The sequence below is a fragment of the Osmerus mordax genome, chromosome 24, assembly GCF_038355195.1.
Source record: "Osmerus mordax isolate fOsmMor3 chromosome 24, fOsmMor3.pri, whole genome shotgun sequence".
NCBI classification, from domain to species: Eukaryota; Metazoa; Chordata; class Actinopteri; order Osmeriformes; family Osmeridae; genus Osmerus; species Osmerus mordax.
Window position 1 is genome coordinate 1044716 of NC_090073.1, and position 27198 is coordinate 1071913.

At 41.6% G+C, this 27198-nt stretch overlaps 1 protein-coding gene across 1 annotated transcript; it reads left to right on the top strand.

Moving 5' to 3' along the window:
• Positions 1-664: 664 nt before the first annotated feature.
• On the top strand, positions 665-25371 carry rassf2a (Ras association domain family member 2a). Its single transcript, XM_067227826.1, has 10 exons — positions 665-878; positions 2857-2930; positions 3410-3485; positions 17796-17947; positions 18577-18704; positions 18929-19071; positions 19253-19406; positions 20445-20566; positions 20774-20871; positions 24720-25371. The coding sequence occupies exons 2-10, from the start codon at positions 2878-2880 to the stop codon at positions 24787-24789; spliced, it is 996 nt and encodes a 331-aa protein (XP_067083927.1). The 5' UTR covers positions 665-878; positions 2857-2877; the 3' UTR covers positions 24790-25371.
• Positions 25372-27198: the final 1827 nt, after the last annotated feature.

Consider the following 27198-nt stretch of genomic DNA (forward strand, 5'->3'; position numbering starts at 1 on the left):
TTACTCCTGTGTTACAGCTCAGGGGAATATTTCATTTCATTCAATATATGCATCTGTATGTTTCACTCATTGAACAAATACATTCCAATTCTATACTGTTTTATTCGGCTTGACGTAGCGTCCATTATCTGGGTCGTAGGTAGCTTACTTGAGAGAGGCAGCGCCTTCCAGCGAGGGGGCAGAGCTTCAGCTCCTTCAGGCGACATGTCTCAGGCGACAGTCTCGAACAGAGAAGACTGCTGATTTTCTTACGATTTCAAAGCCTAATTGAACATACTTGTCGTTTTTTTTTTTCATTCGGATTTGGATGGGTAGTTAATAACACATTATTCTATGGTGTGGTGAACTTGAAACTCGTTTTAAATTAAATTAATCTTTAAAGGTCATGGCCAATTCATGAACATGAAAAAACACTAAAATTAGTTTAAATAATTGTTTTATATAAATCCATATATACACAACATTGTTAATGTTTGAACAAATGCAATAAAAAATCATATTTATTGTATTTTTAAATTAGCCTGTTGAAAATCCTTATACTCATTGACCCACGTATAAGGGCTCTCAGGATTCCAGTCCTAGCCACCCATTCATCTAGCACGAACAAAGGGGCGTCAATTCGAGTGCTGATTGGTTATCGGGACAGTTCCAAGAGATCGCTACAACAGATGGTGTTCTCCTCGAGCGCACGGCATGCTCGCAAGCCACAGTACTCACACCATTTACCGATAGTTTCGACGCGAGAAAAGGGAACGAGCAGCTGGAGTGAGGTTAACGGATCCTTGGACGTAGTTGGAGACCGTGCAAAAAGAAGCTTACTTTACAAATATTATACAAAGTCGCTCTGCGATCAGGAACCAGTAGGCCAGCACTGCATTGTAAGTAGTCTATGTAGGCCAAACTCGGGGATTCCTACAGATGCTTATCAGGGTAGCACTTTTACATTTCCTTTTGCCAGTATTTAATGTTTTGCCGGAAGGAAAGCTTGTAGAGATTTACACGTTAGCCATATGTCAACAACGACATTTGTTTACAGCATCCGGGATATGATAAACAGGAATAGGTAAAGTCGTCAAAACTAGATGTTAGATAAAAGCAATGTAGGTTGTCGATAAGGGATCGGTGTCATGCTTTTGATCAACCTTCTCAAACACCTTGACAGCAGCATAGGCTGTTTTTTAATAGTCCCGATGTATCCATTGCACGTTGCAGGAAGTGAAGAAGCAGACAGTCGTGTGTTAATTCTACTCTTTTTCAGTTACATAACAAGCGAAGGTACTCAACACAGACACACAACCAGGCTGGCATCTGTGCTGTAGACCTTTTTTCCAAGCCGCAGGTTAACTGGATAGCCAGATTTACAATGAAATGGCTTCATTTTATCTTTGATGGGTGTGTAATGTTACCGAATAAAATAGCGAGTACTGACACGATTCCGTAACCAGCTGAAAATGAATACACATTCACAAGTTTGTAGTGCTAATCTTGTGGGGACTCAAATCCTGATTTCCCCAACCTTAACCCTAAAACTACTCCTAACCTTAACCCGTAATGCAGTTCTAACATTAATTAATGGATTCGAAAAAATTCTACCCCTCTTTTCTCCCCAAATTAAAATGTTTTGCTTGTTTCTTGAAGGGGACTTATGGTCCCCACAAAAATAGCTAAATAAGTCCACACGTGAATACACAGATGAAGGGAAGCACACACCCACACCACAGGAACCTACGTGCTGTATGACTGAGCTCAGATTTGGAGTTGCTATAGAAATGGCAAAACTATAGTTAGGTTTAATCTTAACACTGCTGTTGCATGGTTCAGAGTGTTAGGGGTTTATGACTGTCATTTCTGTCGATGTCACTGATTGGTCACATCTATGATATCAGAATGATTGTATGTCTATGTTTATCTTTCTAATATTTTATCTTGTGTCGTTGGAATTGAGGAAGTGTTCACTGTAGTGTCAGTTTCCTGTGTGACACAGCCTCCGAAACAGGAAAATGAGTTTATCCTCTCAACTTCTCCACTCTCTCCTTCATCTGTAACTCCTGCCACACGTACAAGACAAAAACTACCACACACAATAGTTATGTCTGTGTATTTGGACATGCTGCTGGTAAAGCTTAAAGCCAAGTTGTACCCCAAACCCCCCCCCCCATTTGCCTGATCAGCCACTATGAACGATCACATATCCAAAAGGTACTGTATTCATGTACTAATAGAGTGCATATAGCTGAGCATGATGGACTTGTGATTCTGAGCTGTTAAGAACTATCAAGACAATTGTCAGTCTTATAACACAGTTGCATGTTTGTTTTTGCAGCGGGCAAGTGGTGGCCCGTGTGCATCCAGCATGGCTTTCACGTGTTCTACTCTAGTTCCAGAAGCTTCTGTGTTGCCCCTCCATGCACACTTCAGGAAGGACATCTCCCTAGGAGATGGCAGAATGCCTGTTATGCTAATTCTGTGTGTATGATGTATAGAGACATGATGAGGAAGAAGAGAAAAGTAGAAAGAGGAAGAGAAAGAGTATGGTGTGCAGCTGTCTTGCTACATCTTACAACTTGGTTTGTGCTTGGGGATATGTTCCAGTAAGAGAGAATGAAAGAGGATGTATACAGTTGTGTAATGTGCTATAGAGAAAATATGTTGTAGATAGAGCTGTCTATTTCAATGACTCCTGACCTCTGCCTCAAATAAGTCTCCTGATTTTCCTCAAGTCTCCTGATTTCTGCAGTTATGCTTGAGGCAACATACTGCTACTTGCTGGTCATGAGGATACACGAGACACTTTAACAGAACCCTATGTTCTAATAAAACAAATGACTCCTCTTTCTTTCTGTCTTTCTCTTTCAGCTTTACTCATGCTAACTAAGGATGGATGACACACAAAACGGGGTTCGGGTTGGAGAGAACAAGTTCATCAGCAAGTAAGGACTGTACACAGACACTGGAATACAATATAAATGCCCTCTTATCTGCATTTGTGTGCATGAAAATTATAGAATATATAATTCCAAGATTATATGATCACAGGGTTTCAATAAAGCTAAAATAAAGAAACAACGTAGTTAAGGCGGCAGGCGTGTGTTGCTAAGGCGACCGCCTTAACAGCAAAGTGCTGCGATAAACCCTGGATCACTATGCTGTTAAATGAGTAATTGTGCATTGATCTACTTTATTATTATGGGAGGGGGGGGGGGGGGGAATAGGGTGAAAATGTTTGCTGTGTATTGCTCTATTGTTGTACAATTGGATGTGATTTGCAAACTTAAAATCAATAAATACATTGTTAAAAACAAACAAACATGCATTGATCTAATCTTTGTAACGCATTGATGTAGCAGGGCTAAGTTTAGGAAGACCAGATATATCCATAAATATACATTTTTCCCTTGTTTGTCACCAGGGCAACTCTTCTCACCCATCTCAAAACTTACAACCTCTACTACGAAGGCCAGAATTTGCAACTGAGACACAGAGAGGTGTGTGTGTTTGAGGTGCTGTCTTAATTGCACTCTCCTTATATTTTCCTTGCACTTCACCCCCACTCATTGGTTCTCTCTGATCCAGTTCAAAATATCCCCTATTGGGAATTGTTGAATGATTCACTCTGACACAAGACTGTATAATTACTGTACAAAATTAGTGTGACAATATGGATTAGGGTTTGCCCCCCCCCCCCCCCCCAATTTTTTTTTAAGGGACAGATTATTAGTAACCTCATCAAGGAGACTGAATACCTGTTTTTCTAACCTATATATGTTACAGTAAAACATCTTGGATTGAACATTGAGAATAACCCACACTCCAACACACAACTTTGTTGAAATGTCTTTAAGCATCTGTTTAAATAAAATACCTTTTCAACAAAATCTTCAAAAGTGCAGGGAGTTTACGGAAACTTTCCATGGGAAGCTAAACTCTTTCTGGAAATATTCCAAATTGAAATCTTAACAGGAATTTACGTGAATTAAAGGGAATTAATTAGAAATGTTGACCAATTTATAGACATTGTATCATATACAAGCATAAATGTTATAATAATCTATATATACATTTTTTATATTGATTTATTTGTGAGTAGAACTTGATAATTCAAGGGGGGGGGGGGGGGGGGACTGGCTGTAGTCCTTTAGCTTGAATGCAGTAGTATGGCTTACATTTACATTTAGTCATTTAGCAGACACTCTTAGCGACAGGGTCTTAGTACAGGGACATTCCCCCCGAGGCCAGTAGGGTGAAGTGCCTTGCCCAAGGACACAACGTCATCGACACGGCCAGAATCAAACCGGCAACCTTCAGATTAATAGCCCGATTCCCTAACCGACATCTGACCCTTCAAATGTTTTGTTTCTAGAAATTATCTATGCATATGATGGAGGAATGCACAGTGCAGGGTATGTGGCCTCAATAGCCCTGCAGTAAAAAAATAAAAGTAATGTGCTGTGTGCATTGAAAGAGGAATGCGCAGGGTAGAAATTCAACTGGAAATCTGGTTGTTTTAACCAAGATTATGTTGCAAAATAGTTTTTTTTCAACTACATTTAAGTTCCCTGTTATAGACTAACCTGCAATTTAGCAAATTTGTAGTTTATTGGGTGTGCTCACGCCTTCGGCGAGCACAATGCTGTTAAGCATTCTCACTATTGTTTTCCTGTTTCTCTTTTATTATTATTATTATTATTGTTGGAATGCTGCTTCAGCATTCCAAGTATTGTTCTTTGAATCTTTAATCAACTTATTATTTTTCTTCTATTTCTTCCGTGGCACCTTTCAGCGCCTTCAAATCTTCAGCTATTAAAACCGTTCAGCTATCCAAAAATTCAGCAGTTTCAGGCCATGGGTGCTATGACTTTTCAGCTTTGTACCTCTTATGCTTGAATTAATATAAATCAATATTCATAATATTTTTAACATGGGTTTCCAATGGAGTTTTCTTTCAAATCCTCTCAAACTTCTTTAAACTTCCAAATCCTTCTTCTTCCTCAATCTTTCAGCTAGAGCCACCATTTAAACTTTAAAAAGTTGACAAAACCCTAAACTATTTTTAAATAATTCAGCTTTTTGATATATATTCAACTTTTTTCAATATCACTGATTATGTTTCATGACTTTGTTTCTGAGATTTACATGGGTGTGTACGTGAAAGCCTAGAGTGCAGACTTAGAGTGGAGGCCTGAGCTTCGGATGTCGTTGAAAAAATATTTCTAGTTTGCCAGCATTGCCACAATTTTCGCTCTTCATGCTTCGTTTTTGGATCAATAGATAGCTAATTTTGTGCTGGTCGTAGACGGTTGTCTGTTGAATCCAACAGACGTACACATTTGTTCAGAGCCCCACGAAAGCGAGACAAAGTCCAACTCTCGCCCCATAGAGACCAATGCAAATCTGGTGACAAAATCGTCAGAGAAAGCAAAAAGAACAAGATTTTGAAACTGCCGGTAGAGTCGTATTTTTGACCGCACAGAAATATAAAGGACATGTCTGGTTTCGGCAGAGTCTTGGGTCTCGGAAAATATCCCAATTTTATTGATTGGACGTGTAGTTTTGCATCTAGGTCAACTTGTTTGAGGTGTGGATGCTAGGTAAATGTTCGTTTTTCTCTCTGCCTAGCTAGTTAGCTATCATAGCTGCGCCATCACCGTGGCAACCAAACAGACACTAGTGATGTGTCGTTCGTGAACGATTCGTTCATTTTTAACGTAAGGACTTTTGAACCTTGTAAGGACTAAGGACTCGGGAGTAACGAGTCCTCTCAAAGAGTGATTTGTTCATTTTCTCGTGGCCGCGCATCGGGACTGTTGCATAGGCTCGTCCAAGTAAACATAAATGATTAGTTCATTTCCCGACTCGGTCTTCGGGTACGAGTATTTGGATCATTTTTCACGTGACCTGCATAGGCTCTGTAGTGGTAGCTAGAGGAAATGAAAGATTCGTTAATTTCCCGACTCGGGTCTTTCTACGAGTCTTTGGATCCTTTTTTCACGTGACCCGCATTGTATTTTTTAGTAGAGGAAACAGTTTCCTCATTCCCTTTCGCGTGGCCTCTGTTTTAGTAAGACGTGAATGATATTCGCTCCAGTCATCATACTGACTGGTTTTGTTATTTTCACTTTACATTTACAGTTTAGTGCAGTGTAATTGTTTGCCGTGATTAAATGCTAGTGTGATAATAAATGACCAAATCATACAACTGTCATGATACATTATTTTAATGTATCATATTGTAACTCTTTTAAAATAGTATCTGCTGGTGCACATGTCATGCACTAACCTACATGAGAATATGATACGTGTTTGCTGTGGACGGATAGCCCCCCCCCCCCCGTTGAAATGAACGAATGACTCGAAAAAAGATTCGTTCATTATACTGAACAAGATTCAAAGAACCGAATCAGTATAATGATCCGAACTTCCCATCACTAACAGACACGCACCATGAACGTTTTTGAAACTGCCAAAGGAGTTGTATTTCTGACCGCACAGACACATAAAGGATATCTATGGTTTTGGCAGAGTCTTGGAATTAAATATACGTAATTATGTGGGTAATGTAGAACAGCGGACAGATTCGATATTTGATCTTTTGTTAGTTATGGACATTCTAGTGACGCTACTGTCATCATGGCTGCTAATAGAACGGCGAAACCAGGTCACATACGGTCTAATAACTATCATTCATTACCTAGCTACAAACAAATGCTTCGTAACTGAAGAGTATTTACTTTTTATTGGCGACATTGACAACAGAGGTTAAGGAACGTGTCTTTAATCAAAAGATGGTCTCCGTTTTCAATTTGAAGCAGTAGATCTAGCTTATGTAGGAAATTTTCCATTGCATCCTCTCTCTAGCTTCACGCGGTTATTATTCAAGCCTATGGTGTTAATACAGTCTGTAAAAATACCACTTTGACACACTTGCAAGAAATGATCCGCTGGTTAGATGTAGCATGATCTTATTATTTAAGTATAAAAAACTCACCAGGGACAATGACAACATTGGCAACCCTGCACTATGAATTATTATTTTGATGTCATCTTAAAGTAAGTGTCTGAACAGGACTGGGTGTGCAGGCACACATGATTAGTTTCTCCTCCGTCTTGAACCTGAAACCTAGATAGAAATGATGCCAGTCTGTTGCCAATGACCAACGGTTCCTACGTTTTTCCAGCAAGTTCAAGTCATTCCAGTGTTGTCCTTTTACCTTCAAATTTGTTCAACCCAGACTTCAGCAACTGGTTTTCTGCTAAATTTTCAAATTTTCCTGCAGCTCATCTTTCTGAATTTTTGCCCTGATTGTTTTGCATTTTTCTTCTTTTCTTCTCTTTTCTTCTGTTTTCTGCCTTCATCTTGCTCCAGGTCAAAAATACCTTTCACAGCAGTACCTTCCAACTGCCAGTACTTTTGCATTTTTCTTCTCTTTTCTGTACTTTTCTGCCTTCATCCAGCTCCAGCCCCTTTCAAAAATACCTTTCAGGTGTTTCAGCTTATAACTTTCCACAACTTTCACAATTTTCCGCTTTTTTAGCATGGTCAGCTATCCCCATTCAGGTTTTCAGCATTCTCACTGCTGTTTCGCAGGAACAGCCGTTTCTAGTTATTATTCTTTTTGCCCCCCTAAAACTCAGTCAATATTTAGACTACATAGACAACCTAGGTGTCAAAAGTTTCGTCTTGGTAGCGATTGAGTTGCTTGTATTTGTATTTACGTTCCGTTGCACGGTTTAAGTACAAATTAAGTTTTTGTGGCGAAAAGTGAAGATAACGGTGGCTAACTTGCTAGCCACAGTCACTGACGCTACTAACGTCACTAACGTCACGAAAACTCGTGTGACTATCTCTAGCAGAACATTAGTTTAGCAGCTCTTTAACTTCTGGGAGATGACTAGGCTAACTGCTTTACTGCAAGGCAGCTGCAGAAACGCCACAAGCAAAGAGGCCTGGGTGATAAATATTTGCTCATTTTATTTTGTGATATGACAAACAATTGTGATGTGTAACGTACAATATAAGATGATATTATTAACCCTTTGAGGAGTACGATCACACCTGTGTGATCAGTTCTGGGTGGGCCCTGGGGAGTACGGTGTGATTTCGAACGCGTCCTTAGAATGTCCAGTTTGGCTTATTACATAACAATAAAGCCTTCAGCAGTAGCCTACATGTATATTATAAACATAAGTCTCAATGTACTGTATATTTAGCAAAAGTATACCTTTATTATCCATATGTAAACGTTCAGACAATTTAGTTAGCTAATGTTAGCTAACAGCTAACCAAAAATAACTCACGCTTTACTCACGTCACCTAGTAAACCATAATATTATCCGTATTCCTTGACTTGGCTATCACTTTCAACATATTTTACTATTGTACAACCAACCAGAGATCGAAAATAATAGATATACATTCACAAGCATGCATCTAAAACATCCGACATTCGTCTGTCTTTCGTCTCGTATTTACTTGCGGCCATCTTGGATTTTTTTGTGTTCCGGCAACAAAGATGAACTTTGATGATGTACCACTTGACCCCGTACACCTCATTATTTTCTCGTGAGAAGAGTAGGTTATCTCGTTGACCCTTTGACACCCACAATGCATTGAGTACTGATCAAAACAAAAAACATGGCAGCCTAAATTATCGGTAATAGCCAAGTTAGCTTGTCGACAGCTACAAACGATCCTGTACCATATCCGATCACTGTGGATTCACTTATATGAATATTTCAAATTCGGAACAGTAATGACAGTAAAGTTATACCCCTAATTCGCAACAACCTATAAAAAACCCACACAAACACGTTTCTTAATTTTTACCACAGCATCCTTGAATTCGTTTCAGGTACATGTCCAGGAAAGGGTACAATCACGTTACATATCAATGAATATCATTAGCACAAACATTGAGCCATAAAACATATCACAACTCAAACATGTACAGCATGTTTGAGTTGTGTGATGTACTGGCTATATTTAGGACCTTTACACAGGAAATGGACATCCAGGATCATGATGAGCTTGGCATATCTGGGTCTGTTGTCTTGACATGTCAACTGGCATTTATTCATACACTTACATTACACAATGAAACGAAACAACATCCTTCCAGGACCTAGACATTACCTAAACAACTACAACAACTAAGTAGAATTAGGTAAATAAAATTGGTCCAACAAGACAAGATGAAATTTGTGACAAATTCCCCAAGACACAAAGAGGATGGGATACTTCAAGTTCAAGTGTTTTATTGTCAGGTGCACAGAACACCACAAGGTCAGACTGGGCACTGAAATTGGGCACTGAAGACAAGACAACGCAAGACAACCTGGCATAACATATAAGTACACAGAACATAGATTACATCTATGATAAGCTAAAATATAGGGAACCTCCTAAATATACAGATAATATACAATATGTGAATGTAAACATAATATACTAATACCATATGTGAACATCAGTTATTGAGGTAGCATCCATATGCAAAAATATTGATGATGTACAGGTGCATGTGGGGTGCATGGGTTTGTCCACAATGCGTGTGGCTTTGCGGATGCACCGTTAGGTATGTTTGTGAGGGAGGGAAGAGAGACCCCGACTATCTTCTTGGCTGTCCTGACTATCCTCTGCAGAGTTGCGGTTCGAAGCGGTGCAGTTCCCAAACCAGGCCGTGATGCAGCTCCTCGGGATGCTCTCTATAGTCCCTCTATGCAATGTGGTGAAGATGTGGGATGGGAGATGGGCTTTTAGCCACTGCTGGTACACCAAGGAATTAGGTGCTCAACGGTTTAGTTGATGTTCAGCAGGGATGGGTTGCTTTGTACCTTGTACCTTACTTGCTCTGCACATCTGAGAGATGGCAATGTAGTACTATACATGGACAATTTGTACAGCAGTGCAACCGTCTTTCAACATTTTCTGTCTCTTGGAACGGGGCCTGTGTGGGCCAACATTCACATTCACCTGTAAAATTAGAAAGGGAGATGTTCAATATATAGAAAACTGTCAACAGCAGGCAGTCAAGTGGTATGACGAGGTGTGTTCATAACCCTATGAAACATTACAGTCATACATTACTGTCTTGTCATTTCAATAAGTTGTTATTTTGAATAAGCATAAAGTCTGGTTTATTCTATGTCTTCCATCAAGTAGCTCTAGCCTAGATTTTCCAAACAAATTACACTTGCCTCATTTTTGCAAGACTTGAACCGTGGCCTGACAATAAATGAGGAATAATAAATGTCCCATCAACACGGAAATGAATGGCAGTAGATGGTAGCAAGAGATCACAAAACACAATTTAGAATGGATGTCTGCATTATTGTGTTTGCTCTAATTCGACTAAACATAGCAAGTTACGAGCTAGCTAGCAAAAACATCAGATCATGGAAATCAACAACAGGTCATGCTTTCATCTCAATATCATGCCACAGGTATGAGTATAATTTGTATAAATAATCTACTCACCAGAAAGGTTTTCCCAGAAAAGTAGAAGCCAACCAAAAAGGTTTGGAAGTATCCAAGCAGCATGAGCTTACTTGATCGCCTTTGGTCGACGGGTCTGGGAGTCATTTTCCAGTGTCGCCTTTATGGCTCAACTTGGTTGACATTGTTGATAATTTACTAGGCTATGTTACGTTGTTTGTGTGGTCAGATTAAAACGAGTAAAAAAATAATGCAGGTGCATCCAGACAGATAACGTGCTATAGGATTGTAATGCATCGTTTTATTTTCCTTACTTATTTTGTGAACACGGGCTGTGTTGCCAACTCAGTAGGTTTACGAGACGGATGCCAGGTAGAGAAAACAAAACGATGCATAGCAATCAAATTAGACTGACTGGATGTATCTGAATTATTGTGTATTCGTTATAATCCGACCACACAACGTAACAGCCTAGTAAATGACTCTTTACTACACTACGAGCTAGCTAGTTTGGCAAAAACATCACCTCGTGAAATACAATAGTTCATGCTTTCATAACAGTATCGTGCAAAATACATATGGGTGGTATCATTTGAGTTGTACAAATACTTCGGTCACCAGAATCATAGCCAAAATATCTACTTTGAAGGTTTCCGCCAATCCCCTGAAGCGGAAGAAATACGTAACGAGAAGGCGGGATAAACAAAACAACCAATAAATGGACTAGTTGTCACTAATAATACGGGGTGCAAACTAGGTCAATGGAAAATGCGAACCAAGAAATGCTGAAATTGTATAGCAATTCGATTTTAATATGTCTGAATCAATTTCTGGAACGTTGAGATTGATCCAAACTCACGCGCAAAAAGAACTCACGCCGGGGGGACAGTGGAGAAATTTATAACATACTCCTCAAAGGGTTAAGGAAGTACTTACTTTCGGATACAGTAGTCTACTATTTCACTGAAGCATTAGCATCATGACATTAGCCTCTGTTGCCCGTGCAACACATACTGCAGCGTTCTATGATGCATCTGTTTTAAATCGTTAAAATAAACATTCCTCACAAATACATTTTCGTTGTAGGATTTATTATGACATTAGATTACAAGTTAACGATTTGTGGGTGAAATTATCATTACCTGTGGTTTCAAACCAGTGTAGCTCACTGCAACGCTGTAGCCTACCCGAGATACTAGTGAGTAGCTAACATCTCCACAGCTGTTTAGGAAGTCAAACGGCGACAGAACATGTTCGGCACTCCTCTTACTCAAAAGTCTTTCAATAAGTGAAACTATCTGACTACTAACCTGAACTTCATTGCCACAGCCTAAACTTTGTCAATCTGTTCATGAAAATAATTAATTTCAGCCTAAACCGTACAACGGAACGTTACATCCAATTCAACCAACGCAATCGCTCCCAAGACGAACACAGCAGTAGTCTAGTACTGTACTGTAGTAGCACAATTTACCGGGACAGCTTCTCCACACAGGGCTATATCGCATTTTGCGTTGTTACTGACAATGATCGCTACCAGTGAACTTTTTATGAAATGAGGGATTTTCCCCTTAATATATGTCCAGCTTATTTACGTTTTTGGGGGCATATTTTCGGTAACGTCGTAGAATAATCTTCAAAGGGGGTTCTTTATTACATTTATTCATTTAGCAGACGCTTTTATCCAAAGCGACTTCCAAGAGAGAGCTTTGGCATTCATTCATTATTAATGAATGAATGCAATATGAGTAGGCTAAATGCCTGAAAATATCACGAGAAGGGAAAAACTTAAAGGACGTTTACGTCATAGAGATTAGGTCAATTTTTACACCGGTCAGCCAAATGTATTCATTTTGATTCAGCTATGAGGCTGCCTCTTGCAGGGGAAATGAGAAGACATCTATTTAATTCTGCACTTCACTCGTATTTTGAGTTGTAAATGAGCAGTAAAAAAAAGATGCTTTTAAATATATGTAATCTTTATAAATAATAAGTATGCATTTTTATATAAAATATACAGAAATATCAGTTGTAAAAATGTCATTCAAAAATGGACCCCTGTGAAACCGACGCAAGCAAGCACACCCTACAATTTCCCCAGAAATTGTACCCTCCCTAGTTGTTATGTATGATTGCTTTTTCTGAACACAAACAGATATTTCAACCGAACTGGGTGTGTCGCATGAGTGCAATAGCTGGTTGTGACCTGCTTGTTGCACAAGCGCCATGTAGACCATGTCCTGCTCTAGAATGCTTGGCCCCTTCATTGCTGCTTGCAGCTATATTTATTATTATTATATACCTTCTTCTGCCATGGGAGTCTATGGCAGCCCCTAGAACCACATGGTCAGAAGTTGTGAAATTTGGCACATTCTTTGGGACCAGTCCCCTCATCAATTTCACCAAGTTTCATGTCTCTCATTCCAACCATCTAGCGCCACCAATAGGTCAAAGTTGAAGGTGTGTTTACACACGTTTCTTTTGAACCATATGTCGCATTTTCCAAAATGAGGTATCGTTGGATTCCCTAGATCAAGACGAGTTCAACGCACTCTATGACATCATACCCAGTTATATAGATTCTCTGCCATTTTTTATGTTAAGGAAATGCGTTTTTTCGCTACTACAATTCTTGTAGAATCTTCTTCAAAATTGCCACAGATGATCTTCAGACCAAGCCTCACAAAAATCATCCCATGGTGTTTTGATTTTCGCAACCGTTTGTTAGTTAAAGCCAAGCAAATTGATGTGACCGAATTGATGTGGCCGCCATTTTTAATGAATGAATCTAACGTTTTTTCGCTACCTCTCCTATAAAGTTTGTCCAATATTCACCAAATTTGGCACAGATCATCTTCAGACCAAGCCTCACAACAGACATCACATGGCGTTTTTATTTTACGCAACCGTTTGTTAGTTACAGCGAATCAAATTGAGCAACTGATCCGCAAAAAGGGAAGTGAGGTCATATCTTAGCCAATCTTTAATGCGTTGACTCCAAACTTGGTGTATGGACTCAGGAGCCTCTTATTAAGAGGTCTGAGACAGGTAGTGTCATTTGACTTCTAGGGGGCACTACAATAGGCAGGATTGTGTCTTGACCAATAACTGTTGATTTGTTTGTCTTATTTAAGTGATTCCTTTGTCTCGTGATATCTTAGTAGATCCTGTGTCTGACACATGTTAACTTGTGATACCAGCCAAATTGATTGCCACTGTTTTGAATGAATATAACGTTTTTTCGCTACCTCTCCTATAAAGTTGTCCAATCTTCACCAAATTTGGCACAGATCATCTTCAGACCAAGCCTCACAAAAGACATCACGTTTTTTTGATTTTCTAAACCTTTTGACTGGAACAGTCAAAGTCATCAACCAAGCCACCATAAAAGAAGTGAGGTCATATTAGGGGTGGAATGGTACACTGAAGTCACGGTTCGGTTCATACCGTGGTTCAGACATCACGGTTCGGTACGAGTTCGGTACAACGGAGGGAAAAGCAAAACAAACCAGGTTCCTCAAACCAGGTGAATACGGCGCATTGAAGATGACATGTAAATTCTGATTGCGTCAGTAATTTATTTGGCCCTATTTGTATGTGTATCTAATGGCTGGTTAAGCACTGTAGGGAGAAGTTGAACTTTTTGTTTTTGTCTCGTTCCAGTTCCAGTGGCACACCTGGGTGATGGCATTGGATATTTTTAGTCATATAACGCCACATGCGTTATGCGTTAGCATGTTAGATGTATTTCCAGTCACATACCCCACAACCAGTGACGTGCAGTGATGTCAGTAAGAGGCTAGGCACTTAAATGGGAAAATGTGTCCAAACTTTTGACTGGTACTGTAGCCTACATGTTGAAGAATACAGGATCGAAGTGCGCGAGTTTTTCGCTTGTCGTCCGCAGTGAACGGACAGTAAAAGCACTGCTTATTCTTCAATTTCTTTTGTATTTGATTATGCTTAACTGCTACATTAGTCATCGTAACGTCTAAACAATTGCAATAACACACATATTGCATATATAAATCACAAGAATAAACAGTAAAAATACAAATACAAGTTTATTAAATAAAATGATTTAATAAGAAAAAATAACGTTTGAATTTTGGCAGGGTAGGCAGTGCCTATACCTTGCCCACCCAGACCACGTCACTGCCCAGAACTGCTGAACAACGCCGACACACAGTGCTCGTCTTATCCACCCCTCTCTCGCCTGTACTACTGTAACTGAATGGGAAACCAAAGTTTTTCCAAACTTGCAATCTTAAAAAGGCCGGCGGGTCCTCTATCTCACGTGGGTCGCCACCACTCGCCATACTCGTCCTTAGTGCTGCTAGCTAGCTATCTCTGACTCACGGCGGCGCCAATCAGAGCTTCAGAGCTGCAGATTAGATGTCCCGAAATAACACGAGTATCTAACAGTAGTTCCGCATTACATTAATTAATTTGCACGCAAGTTTTATTTATTTTTATACCGTGAATTCTCTGTGTAATTTCAGGCACCGAACCGTACGGTTCGGTACGGATACATGTACCGTTCCACCCCTAGGTCATATCTCAGCACCTCTTTACTGCATTGACACCAAATTTGGTATAGGGACTACGGACCCTGTTCTAAAGAGGTCCAAAATAGGTAATGCCATTTCACCTCTAGGTGGCGCTGCAATAAGCAAAGGTTTGGCACCAATTATCTTCAGATCAAGCCTCAGAAACGTTTTCACATTTCACAGTTTTCAAAACTGTTTTTCCGGTAAAGCTGATCAAAGTTGGCGATGAAGCCGCCAAAACAGGAAGTGAGATCATATCTCAGGAAATATTTCCTGAATTGACATCAAACTTGGTACAGGTGTTCGGGACCCTGTTCCAAAGAGGTCCACAAAAGGTTGTGTCATCTAACCGCTAGGGGGCGATCCTGTGTCTGACACATGTTAACTTGTGATACCAGCTGAATTGATGCGGCTGCCATTTGAAAATTGACATGATAGAAAAATGTATACAACATTTAAAAGTAATTGGATAAATGGCAGATTTTAGGTTATTTTATGTATTTTCATGCAGACATAAATGCTTACTGTTTGTAAGCTGTTCGTTTCTTTATGACCGTTACACACGTTTATGTTCATTAATTGTTTATGGTTTATTGAACAAGCATGGAAATCTGTTGTGTAAACGCTGAGTTTACATTTCTGTAGAAAATGTATGCATCTCCTGTCATACAAGTTGCTATATATGTAAATAAGTAGCTATGTTTGTGTGTAGGCTATTGTGTCTATGTATTGTATCTGTGTGTGTATCTATGTAATATACGTTAATATGAGGCCTTTAAAGATGGTGGCAACAAATTATCTTGGAAAAGAACAGTAAAGAATCTACATTTGTAGCCCACTTCCTCTAAACTATGTTAGCAATGGTCACAAGCTGGCTGCAAGCAACTAGCCTGGCTCTGCCCTCCTACGTACTTCTGCTCAATTTTGATTTAGCTTCTGTACTAGGTCTGGGATTTCGGTGTATTAGTCGGTTTTCAGAAAAAAAACATTTGTAGGGCCAATCAGCGAACAGAGGGAGTGGCTGAGAACGATGACGTTGATGTCATGCGCTAGTTTGAGTTGTAGTTCAGTAATGGCAGCGGAGAAAGATGCGAGCGAAGCTATTCGGTCGGTTGTGGCAACGCTGCCGAATATCCATAAGTTAAAGCTGGAGCAAGAAAAATCCTTGCCGAGTTTTGTTGGTGGCCATGATGTTTTGGCCCTCCTCCCCACGGGGTTCGGGAAAAGTTTGATTTTCCAGCTACGGCAGCTAGCTCCGTTCCAGTAGTGGTGAAGGAGTTGGCTAAGGCGAACCCTAGCGATTGGTTATGGAAGATCAGAGTGGCTCTGGGCAGATCCAATAGTTTTAAACTTCAACAGAGTACCCGCCTTCAAGTAAGTAAACGCTTGTCAATGGAGCGATCCCAGACCCTCTGTACAAATGAAATGTACGAGGGTCTGGTTAGGACCAGGCTTGCAAGCAACAGCTAACACAGCAACTGCAACACTGCCGGTGTGTGTGCAGTTACCTTCGAAACACAGCTCTCTAGCTCACTGAAGCTGTTGTCCTATGAATAAATAAAGCCGTAAAAAGGCTAACAAAAAATCTACCATATTTTTGGGACTATAAGTTTCTTCAGAGTATAAGTTGCATCAGTCAAAAAATGTGTCATGAAGTGGAAAAAACATATGGAGAGGGAGTCAGGTGGCTGAGCGGTGAGGGAGTCGGACTAGTAATCCGAAGGTTGGCAGTTCGATTCCCGGTCATGCCAACTGATGTTGTGTCCTTGGGCAAGGCACTTCACCCTACTTGCCTCGGGGGAATGTCCCTGTACTTACTGTAAGTCGCTCTGGATAAGAGAGTCTGCTAAATGACTAAATGTAAATATATATAAGTCGCACTGGACTATAAGACGCATTTATTTAGAAATATATTTCATAAAATCCAAGACCAAGAACAGACATTTAATCTGTAAAGGCAAGTTATTCAACTACACAATAGCACACAGAACAACAGGCTGAATAGGTGTCCGGTATGTTAACGTAACACATTAAAAGTAATTCAGCTACACGATAGCACAAAGAACATACCTGGGAGGCTGAATAGGCTAAATTAACATAACAAGCTAGCAAGTCCAACAAGCAAGTTACCGGTAAGATAGTTCACCAAGCTCCCGATCTCATTCCACATCACTGTTGAACTCGTTGGTTCATGTCAGTCAGTATGAATTAACATTTAAAAACATTTTAAATTATATATATTTTGCTATATAAGTCGCACCTCACCTGACTATAAGTCGCAGAACCAGCCAAACTATGAAAAAAAGTGTGACTTATAGTCCGGAAAATACAGTGTATATATATATTGAAGATAAATGCTGAATGTCGGCTGTGATAATTACTTAACTCCTAGTATTGGTCATTTCCGTGTGTAGGGCTGAATGTCTTTTTTTGACATTATCAACAACTTTGAAAACAAGAAATTTGTCAACAAATATTTCTGTTGTCGACAAGTCATTTGATCTCACAAGACCTATTTTAATTGCCTGCTATAACTTTATTAATTAATTAATTATAGTTTATCCAAAAATAAAACGTCTTATCACTCAACTGTATTTTGTTCCACATTCAAATGACATACAAAAGTACATTTTGGGCAGAATTATGCATCTGTCTGTCAGTCAGTTATTTGTTAATTAAATGGTGAATAACGATGTCTCTCGACAATTAGTCCATTAATCATTCTAATAATCGTTTATCAAATAGTCAATTATCAAAATAAACGTTTGTTGCAGCCCTAGCTGTGTGTGTGATCTTTGCTTCTCTGTTAACAGGAAGAGGACGAGCTTATTGTTGAGGGGTTGCTCAATATCGCCTGGGGTTTACGTCGACCAATCAGACTTCAGATGCAGGATGACCACGAGAGAATCAGACCTCCTCCCTCCTCAACATCCTGGCACTCTGGCTGTGCCATGGACACCCAGGGGTATGTGTTTCTTGCCCTCTTTCTCGCTTTCGCAGTATTTATAACCTTGGGGTGTGTGCTCTCCTCTCTATCTCAGTTTGGTATTTTTGTTCTGTTGTCTCTGTCTAGTCTGCTTGTCCATCTCTGTTGCCACTGTGTTGTCTGCTCGTCCATCTCTGTTGTTATCCAGATGCACACCATTGTGAGTAATTCATCAGACGTTCAGTGGAGTTCCTTTAAACCCTTTATAAAGATGGATAACCCTAAACCACTATGAAGAGGATGTTTAGCCCTAACCCATAATGGAATATGAGTGTGATGGTTTTAAGTAAACTCCATTAGCAGCGAATTTCATTTGATATCAGTGCATAACACTACTTTCTTTGGAGATATCGATACATGCTAGATGACGTACCCGTAACCAAGTGGCATCCCATTTCTTAGGGATATGTAGCCCTTACCCCTCAGTTTCGAGGGCCAATGGCTAGGGGTAAACTAAGGGGTAAGGGGGAGTATTGGGATTGGCCCTAAGTCTCTGTGTGTTTGTGTTTGAGCCTCTCTGTGTTTTTCTGTGTTTTGTAACACATAACACTTCTTTCCTGAAGACTTTACTGTTTCCAAACAAGTAAAAAAACACACTTTATACTCAGCAACACAGAGGCTTCACAGCAAGTTCCACCCATTGTGGAGGGAACACAGCAGGCCCTGCCCACTGTGGAGGTGACAGCCCCAGAGAGCCAACCAGAAGACAACAATGTGCAGGAGGACCAGGGGGAAGGTGGGGCCTAAACAGTCAGTACAGGGTTATACTGCTGGAGCAGTCAGTACAGGCTTATACTTTTTGAGCAGTCAGTACAGTTCTATTGATGGAGCATCAGTAAGGTTATATTGATGGGCTAGTCCTTAATGTGTTACACATATTGGCTTTCTTGCAGCATGTGAAGTTAGAATACATTTCAGAGCATGTTCTGATCTCCTGTTCCCTCTGTTGTGATTGAACAGAGGAGTACGAGAGCTCCACTCAGCTTTTGAGGACAAAGAGTGATGCTGGGGTTTTGAGGGGAGGCCAGAGACGGTCATCTAGCGACCAGAGAAGGATACGACGACACCGCTTTTCCATCAATGGGCACTTCTACAACCACAAGGCAGGCTTTACACACTGTAAAATTCAACTACCAGGTTGTATTTGAATAAACCTCATTGCCCCTCTATTTCTCCCTCTCTCTTCCTTTTCGTTCCCCTCTCATCCTTCTCTTCCTCTCGCTCTTCCTTTTCTCCCTCTCTCCCCCACTTTTACACCTCTTGCCCTTTGTTTCTCTTTCTCAGACTGCAGTTTTCACCCCTGCATACGGGTCAGTGACCAATGTCCGTATTAACAGCTGTATGACCACACCTCAGGTGCTCAGAGTTCTCCTCAACAAGTTCAAAATTGAGAACAGCCCAGACGACTTCGCACTCTACCTCGTACACACCAGTGGAGGTGACTATGTGAGAGTGCATCTGCACAGAAACAGTCCCTCATACCCCTTTTCCAGAAAGGCAGTTTGAGTTCTGGTTCAGAGCCAGTGCCCAATCTTGAACCAGTTCTTTGTGTTTCAACTGGCTCTGAACCAGGAAAATGGTTCCAACTTAGCCCAAAATTGTTTCTGGTCTAGAACCACTTATATCAGAGGCGGGGGACAGGTACCGTTATCGTGACCAACAAGTCCAATGCTACAGTTGAGAAAACTGTAGCCAGTTATAATTTTCAAAATACTACTGCTGTTGTGTCACGGAATGTTGTTTTAAGATTTTTTTAAGCAACAAATTGGTTGTTTAAACTTAAATAGGTGGTTGAATGAACAAGATAGAGCCTAATGGAAAATGTATTCCGAAGTTTTCGGCAATGTGAGGTAATGAAATGTCATTTAAGTTTCAATTTCATTCGGATTCTAAATTCATTCATTTCATCCAAACTTCTCACTTGACACACCTGCTAAGTTTGAAGTTGATTCTATGAACGGTTCTCGAGATATACAAACAGACATTTAATACATACGCAGATTCTATGTAAGAAAGTGTTTTGTCCGTCTCTTCATTAACGGAGTGACAGAGTTCATTTGAGTTTCCGGATTTTTATAATTGTTATCAATCTGCAGATTGGGAGAGAAAACCAGACTTCTGACAATAAATGACACAACACCAGGCTTAGGTCTGAGTCATGTCTCTCTCAGCTCTGAAGGCCAGCGGACTATCTTTTATAGGGCACAAGAAAGTAAACATAGATAGTGACAGTCAGACAGTAACAGTCACAGAGAAAGAGATTCACAGCTCCTAGCCCATGACCACTCTCAGGGCAGAGAGAGATCATAGGTGGAGCTCTCCCCGTAGTCAAGGGAAGTTTAACCTAGTACTCGCCATTTGAACCAACTCCGAACCGGCACTAGCACCAGCTCTGAACAAGCACCTGGTTCATGCTGGTGGAAAAGGGGTATGAGAGGAGTTTTGTGTCTTAAACCAAATTGTCTGTGTGTTGTAGAGCGAATGAAGCTGCAGCGTTGTGACTACCCCCTGGTTGTCAGAGTACTGCAGGGTCCATGTGAGCAGGTTTGCAGGATCTTCCTGATGGAGCAGGACCTAGGAGAGGAGGTCACTTATGACGTAAGACACACTGCAACAGCCAATCTGACCGGGTCCTTCTCTACTGTGTAACCCCACCATATCTGTCACAACCTTCTGTTTTCTGTAATTTAAGGATAATAGTGTAAACCCATGGTTCCCCCCTCAGGTAAACATCAATGTGTGTTTTAGTGAGAATGAGGTATAGAAAGTTAGTTTGCTGACGGCATTCTCCTCTCCTACCACAAGGTGGCGCAGTATATCAAGTTTGAGATGCCAGTACTGCAGAGTTTCATCACCAAGCTGAAGGAAGAGGAAGACAGAGAGGTGCAGAAGCTCAAAAGAAGGTACACTAGCATATTCTATAACATTTATATATATTTCTACATCTACAAACACATTTATATATATTTTTATATCTGCAATGTTATACTGTATCTGTAATTTCACAATTCCATATTATATTACTTGCATCTATGCATTAATTAAACATCCATCTTCATACCCTTGAATGATATATTAACTATTCTCTCAACTTGCTCAAGTTGCTGTATCTCAATGGTTCCCAAACCTTTTGTAGCATGCACCCCTTTTTAGTGTTTGTCACCTGTCAAGCATCCCCCAACACCTTACTCTGGTTAAACTAAATACAAATATTCACTGTAGATTAGAAAACATTCAAAAATTCAGCCATAAATACAAAAATTACTATTACCTTTTTTAGTGAGATGGATGGGCCTGCATGTTTGCACACAGATCATCAAAATCAGGGTAATGGATGACAGTTTTACTGTCATATCATTCTCAGCATCTAGTCTTTGTCAATGTTTTGTTTTCAATAATGTCAGTGCAGAAAAGCCTGCCTCGCATATGTATGTGATTGCAAAGGGCATCAACACTTTAAGTGCTTGCTAAAGCCCAGAAATCCACCAGTGACTTATTTTTAAACAGTATGCTGTGTCTCCCATCAGATGGGAGTCAGGTGGCTGAGTGGTTAGGGAATCGGGCTATTAATCTGATGGTTGCCAGTTCGATTCTTGCCGTGCAAATTGACGTTATGTCCTTGGGCAAGGCACTTCACCCTGCTTGCCTTGGGGGAATGTCCCTGTACTTACTGTAAGTCGCTCTGGATAAGAGCGTATGCTAAATGCCAGCCATCCATCCATCATCTACCGCTTTTCCGGGGGTCGGTTCGCGGGGGCAGCAACCTAAGCAGGGAGGCCCAGGCTTCCCTCTCCCTGGCCACTTCCACCAGCTCTTCCTGGGGGACCCTGAGGCGTTCCCAGGCCAGCCGAGAGACATAGTCCCTCCAGCGTGTCCTGGGTCTTCCCCGGGGCCTCTTCCCAGTGGGACATGCCCAGAACACCTCACCAGGGAGGCGTCCAGGAGGCATCCTGATTAGATGCCTGAGCCACCACAACTGGCTCCTCTCGACGAGGAGGATCAGCGGTTCTACTCTGTCTACGCTAAGCCCCTCCCGGATGACCGAATTTCTCACCCTATCTCTAAGGGAGAGCCGAGACACCCTGCGGAGAACTCATTTCGGCCACTTGTATTCGCGATCTCGTTCTTTCGGTCACGACTAGGGATGCGTATTGATAAGGAGCCGGAATCGTTAAAATCTTATCAATTCCTGCTTATCGATTCGATTCCTTATCGATTCTCTTATCGATGTTCCCCTCTACAGCCAACTAGATCTGTGCGTCCTGCACCCCCCCCACACACACACTCGTTCTAAACGAATTTCTCAAACTGGCTTTGACTGGCTCTGAAATGAGCTAATACCTATCACCTCTAGGCCTCTTCAGGCCTTCGTTTTCAAAACAAAATCTAGTCGGAGATAGAAACTTTCAGTTTCCTTGTGTTCAAGCTTCTATTACTCAACACCAGTAGGACTTACAGGGGTCCTAACAACAGGGGAAATAACTTCAGTGTCACCTTTCAAATCACCATTTACATGCATGTACTCCAAATGGTTCAACAACAGCTTTCAATGTACTTTGGGTATGTTGTTTAGGCGTTTTCAGGCACATTTAACAGGACTATTAAAAGGTTAAACAATTAAAATGCTAAGTTTAATAATAGATAAAAAATCGATATGCTCAGTTTAATAATGGGACACGCGAACGTTTGCTGATAACACACGCCGCCCCGATAAAGTGAAATGATCAATAAGATCAATACTAATGGGAGACGAATGCCGGAGCTAAAATGTATGCTTCAAACGACGGGACAGAAGATAACTAGATTGACTACACACAATAAAGGCAAATTGCTTCACACAGTAACAAGTGGTTGTGATCACTTTTGAGCAGTTTAGCTCTACCTTAGATAGTTAGAGATGAAGCGCGAACGTTCGTGACCATAGGTGAGGGTAGGAACGTAGATCGACTGGTAAATAGAGAGCTTCGCCTTTCGACTCAGCTCCTTCTTCACCACGACGGACCGATGCAGAGCCCGCATCACTGCAGACGCCGCACCGATCCGCCTGTCGATCTTGCGCTCCATCCTTCCCTCAGTCGTGAACAAGACCCCGAGATACTTGAACTCCTCCGCTTGGGACAAGATCTCCTCCCCGACCCAAAGATTGCACTCCACCCTTTTCCGGTCGATAACCATGGCCTCAGATTTGGAGGTGCTGATTCCCATCCCAGCCGCTTCGCATTCGGTTGTGAACCACTCCAGTGAGAGCTGAAGGTCACGGCCCGATGAAGCCAACAGGACCACATCATCTGCAAAAAGCAGCGACCCGATCCTGAGGTCACCAAACCGGACCCCCTCAACGCCCTGGCTGCGCCTAGAAATTCTGTCCATATAAGTTATGAACAGAATCGGTGACAAAGGGCAGCCATGGCGGAGTCCAAACCTCACTGGGAACAAGTTCAACTTACGACCGGCAATGCGGACCAAACTCTGGCACCGGTCGTACAGGGGCCGAACAGCCCCGTCAGGGAATCCGGTACCCCGTACTCCCGGAGCACCCCCCACATGAGCCCCCGAGGGACACGGTCGAACGCCTTTTCCAAATCCACAAAACATGTGTAGACTGGTTGGGCGAACTCTCATGCACCCTCCAGGACCCTGCTGAGGGTGTAGAGCTGGTCACAGTTCCACGGCCAGGTCGAAAACCACATTGCTGCTCCTGAATCCGAGGTTCGACAATCCGACGGACCCTCCTCTCCAGGACCCCTGAATAGACTTTCCCAGGGAGGCTGAGGAGTGTGATCCCCCTAAAGTTGGAGCACACCCTCCGGTCCCCCTTTTTAGAGAGGGGAACAACTACCCCGGTCTGCCAGTCCAGAGGCACTGTCCCCAATGTCCACGCGATGTTGCAAAGTCGTGTAAACCAAGACAGCCCTACAACATCCAGAGCCTTAAGGAACTCCGGGCGGACCTCATCCACCCCAGGGGCCCTGCCACCGCGGAGCTTTTTAACCACCTCGGCAACCTCAGCCCCAGAGATTGAAGGGCCCCCCCGATGTCCCCAGACTCTGCCTCCATGTCGGAAAGCGTGGAGGCAGAGTCCACCTCGCGCACCAGCTCAGGCTCCTTTCTCATTTGCGTTTCTTACTTGACATTTTTTCACTCTTGAATGTAGGCCTATTTCTCTTGACCAGCACATCTGGTAGGTTTCCCTGTTCAGCACATCTGGTAGGTTTCTCTGTTTCCGCCTCTTCACCCCGTCCATGATCCTCTGAGTCTGTTTGGTCAGGTTTCTCCATATATTCAGCGCCGTGGTCGGTGCACATCTCTACAGAAGATGCCGAGGACGTAGATGGCTCACTCCTACTGTCCCTTGATTTCTTCAAAGTGCCCGTTTTTAACCAGGTGTCCATTTTGATGAACGTAGTAAGCAAAGAATAAATGAATGAATTATCACTTAGCCGTCTTAGCGCCTAATAACAGGGCGGGGCTATTGTGACACAGACGTGCTTGTAAAATGAAATTAAATCATGAGTAATGTACAGCTTGTAACGTGAAATAAAACTTTGGCATGTGAAGTTTACCTCTTAAATACGTACAAATATTGAGACAATTTTCTTTCCCCCGCCATTACAAACATTCTCTCGCGCACCCCCCCGGTGGTCAGTCTGCGCACCACTAGGGGTGCGCGCACCCCAGTTTGGGAACCACTGCTCTATCTTGATACACCCTTTCTCTCTCCCTCATTCTATCCCTCATTCTTCCTCTCTAGGTACACCTATTTACGTTGTGTTATTGAGAAACAGCTGCGCTGTACCCCAGAGGGGACCACCTGCATGTGAGTTTCCCAAGGACCATATCTCCAGCTTCTCCAGAAACCAAGGGCCTCCACTACCACCCACCTACCCATCCACACTGAAACCAGATACGTCACGTTGTCATGGAATGCTGACATGTCTGGATGGTAGTTACATTTTACTGTTTAAATTCAATCCAAAACACAAGCACAAAAACACACTCATAGGAGATGAGATATGAACAATTTGAATATGTGAGAGACAGTGAGAGACTCATGCAGTAGTGAACTGTGTGCATGGTGAAGCTATTTGAAATCAGGGTTTGGATTATGGACTTGTGAGTGCTGGTTTGCCTGTAGTAAATATTTAGTTTTGATTGTGTAACAGGTTGTTGAGAGAGCAAAACTGTATAGGTCTCAATTAATGCTGTGAAAGGTCTGTATGTATTTTATGAAGTTGGGGAGGGTTATTTTTCAAGACCTTTGTTTATTTCCTGATTTTGTAATGTTTTGGTAATGTTACATTGAGACTACCTGACTGAAAATTCCTCCTGCGATGCCACTAGTTTAAAACCTTTTTAATAATAAGATTATATGTTATGTTTAAAATAAATATTGAATCTATTCATCTCAAGTTATTGGAGGAGAAGTTTGCTGTCATGGCTTGATAAGAATATTTAATTTCATTGTGTTATAATCATTGTGTTATGTGTTTTATGTATTGCACTTTCATACACATCACAGTTTACAATCCTTCAGAGCAAAATTATGTAACTCCAAGGTATTCTAAGTCTTGTTAAAGAGGGCTTATGGTATTCTCAGACTTATATAGAACAGAAACACACACACACACTAATGTCTTGTTGGGAAGAGGCTTATACTGTTACAAGGATCAAGGAACACTGTTGACTATGTAGCCAATGTGGAAGAAGGACAAAGAGATGCCCTCCACCTGTCTGAACAAGACTGGACTGTCTGGAGATTTATATAACTGGCTGACGCACACTATCAGACAGTTATTGGCATGACCAACAATCACACGCCCATACACACTCTTGTGTACTTGCCTCCTGCCTCACAGCAAAACAAGAACCAAGGGAATAGTGAGAAACAGCATTTGAATCACTTGATCATTTGAACTTTCTTCAGCCACTCAACAGGTGAGCCAGCTCTACTGCGTTTGTTGCTTTTAATAACCTCAATACATGTTGTGTTTAGTAGTGTATATATAATACATAATGTTTCAATAATCTTTAGGTGTCAATATTTATTTAGTAGTGTATATATAATACATAATGTTTCAATAATCTTTAGGTGTCAAGATTTGTATACCTTGATAAATTTGGCTCGTCCGTTAAAGTCACCTGATGTAAGCCCTGACTCAGATATACATACTAAAACTCCGTCTTTTGCAGTGATTGAGTGTGAGCTGCATTGCACATAAGCACAACCTCCAATCTGGGAACACTCTAGTGGGATTATCTCCAAACCTGGGTCTTGACCCAGAGGTTAATTACAGGCTGTCTTAATGTGGACGAGAATAGACTGTGAGAAAAAACTGATTGATTAGCAGTACCATCATTATAATGGTCTTTGCCAGTTAAAATGTCTTATAGCTTCAGTCCTGCCATTGTCATCAATAGTAGAATCAAAAATCGAGTTTTTTGTTGACGATGAGGGTTGGTGTTTAGGAATACAAGAACGTATTATGATCCACAGTTGCAGTCCAGCACCTGTTTTGTGTTAATAAACTACTTCATAGTGAACTGATATAGAGTGAAAAGTTCTTCTGTGACACAGTAGAGAAGAATATCTAAGAATTACAATTAGTGTCAAGCATTAGTGACAAGTGATTAGACAGTAGTCCTACTATCTAATCCAAACCTAAGCCATGATGAGACACTCAAAAAACTGAATAAGAACATTGGGAAGTAGTTATCTAATCTACATAATATGTCAGCGTAGCATCAAGGGGGAGCAGTGCTTGGATCAGGGAAATCTATTACTAATTTTATGTTTTCTTATTCCAGGATACAGTTATGACTGGCCAACATAAACTCCTTACTGCCTTAGCCTGCCTGTTGTTCCTGGCAACCCTCAGCCCTATCTCTGAGGCAAGAAGGGGAGGAAGCTTTGGTCGTGGTGGGCGGGGCTTTGGTGTCTCTAGTTATCCTCGAGGGGGGAGTTACCCCCAAGGTAGCAGTTACCCTCGAGGGGGCAGTTACCCCCAGGGGGGGCAGGCATACCGCCCCATGGCCCCATCCCAGAGTGGAGGCTCCAGTGCGGGGAAGGTGGCCGGAGCAGCAGCAGCAGGGGCCCTGGGAGGAGCGGTACTTGGCTCAGCCCTCAGCCGACCAGGGTATGGAGGAATGGGCTATGGGGGTATGGGTTACGGAGGTATGGGGTATGGGGGGTACCCCCGTTATGGGGGTGGATATGGCTCCAGGCCTGGCTA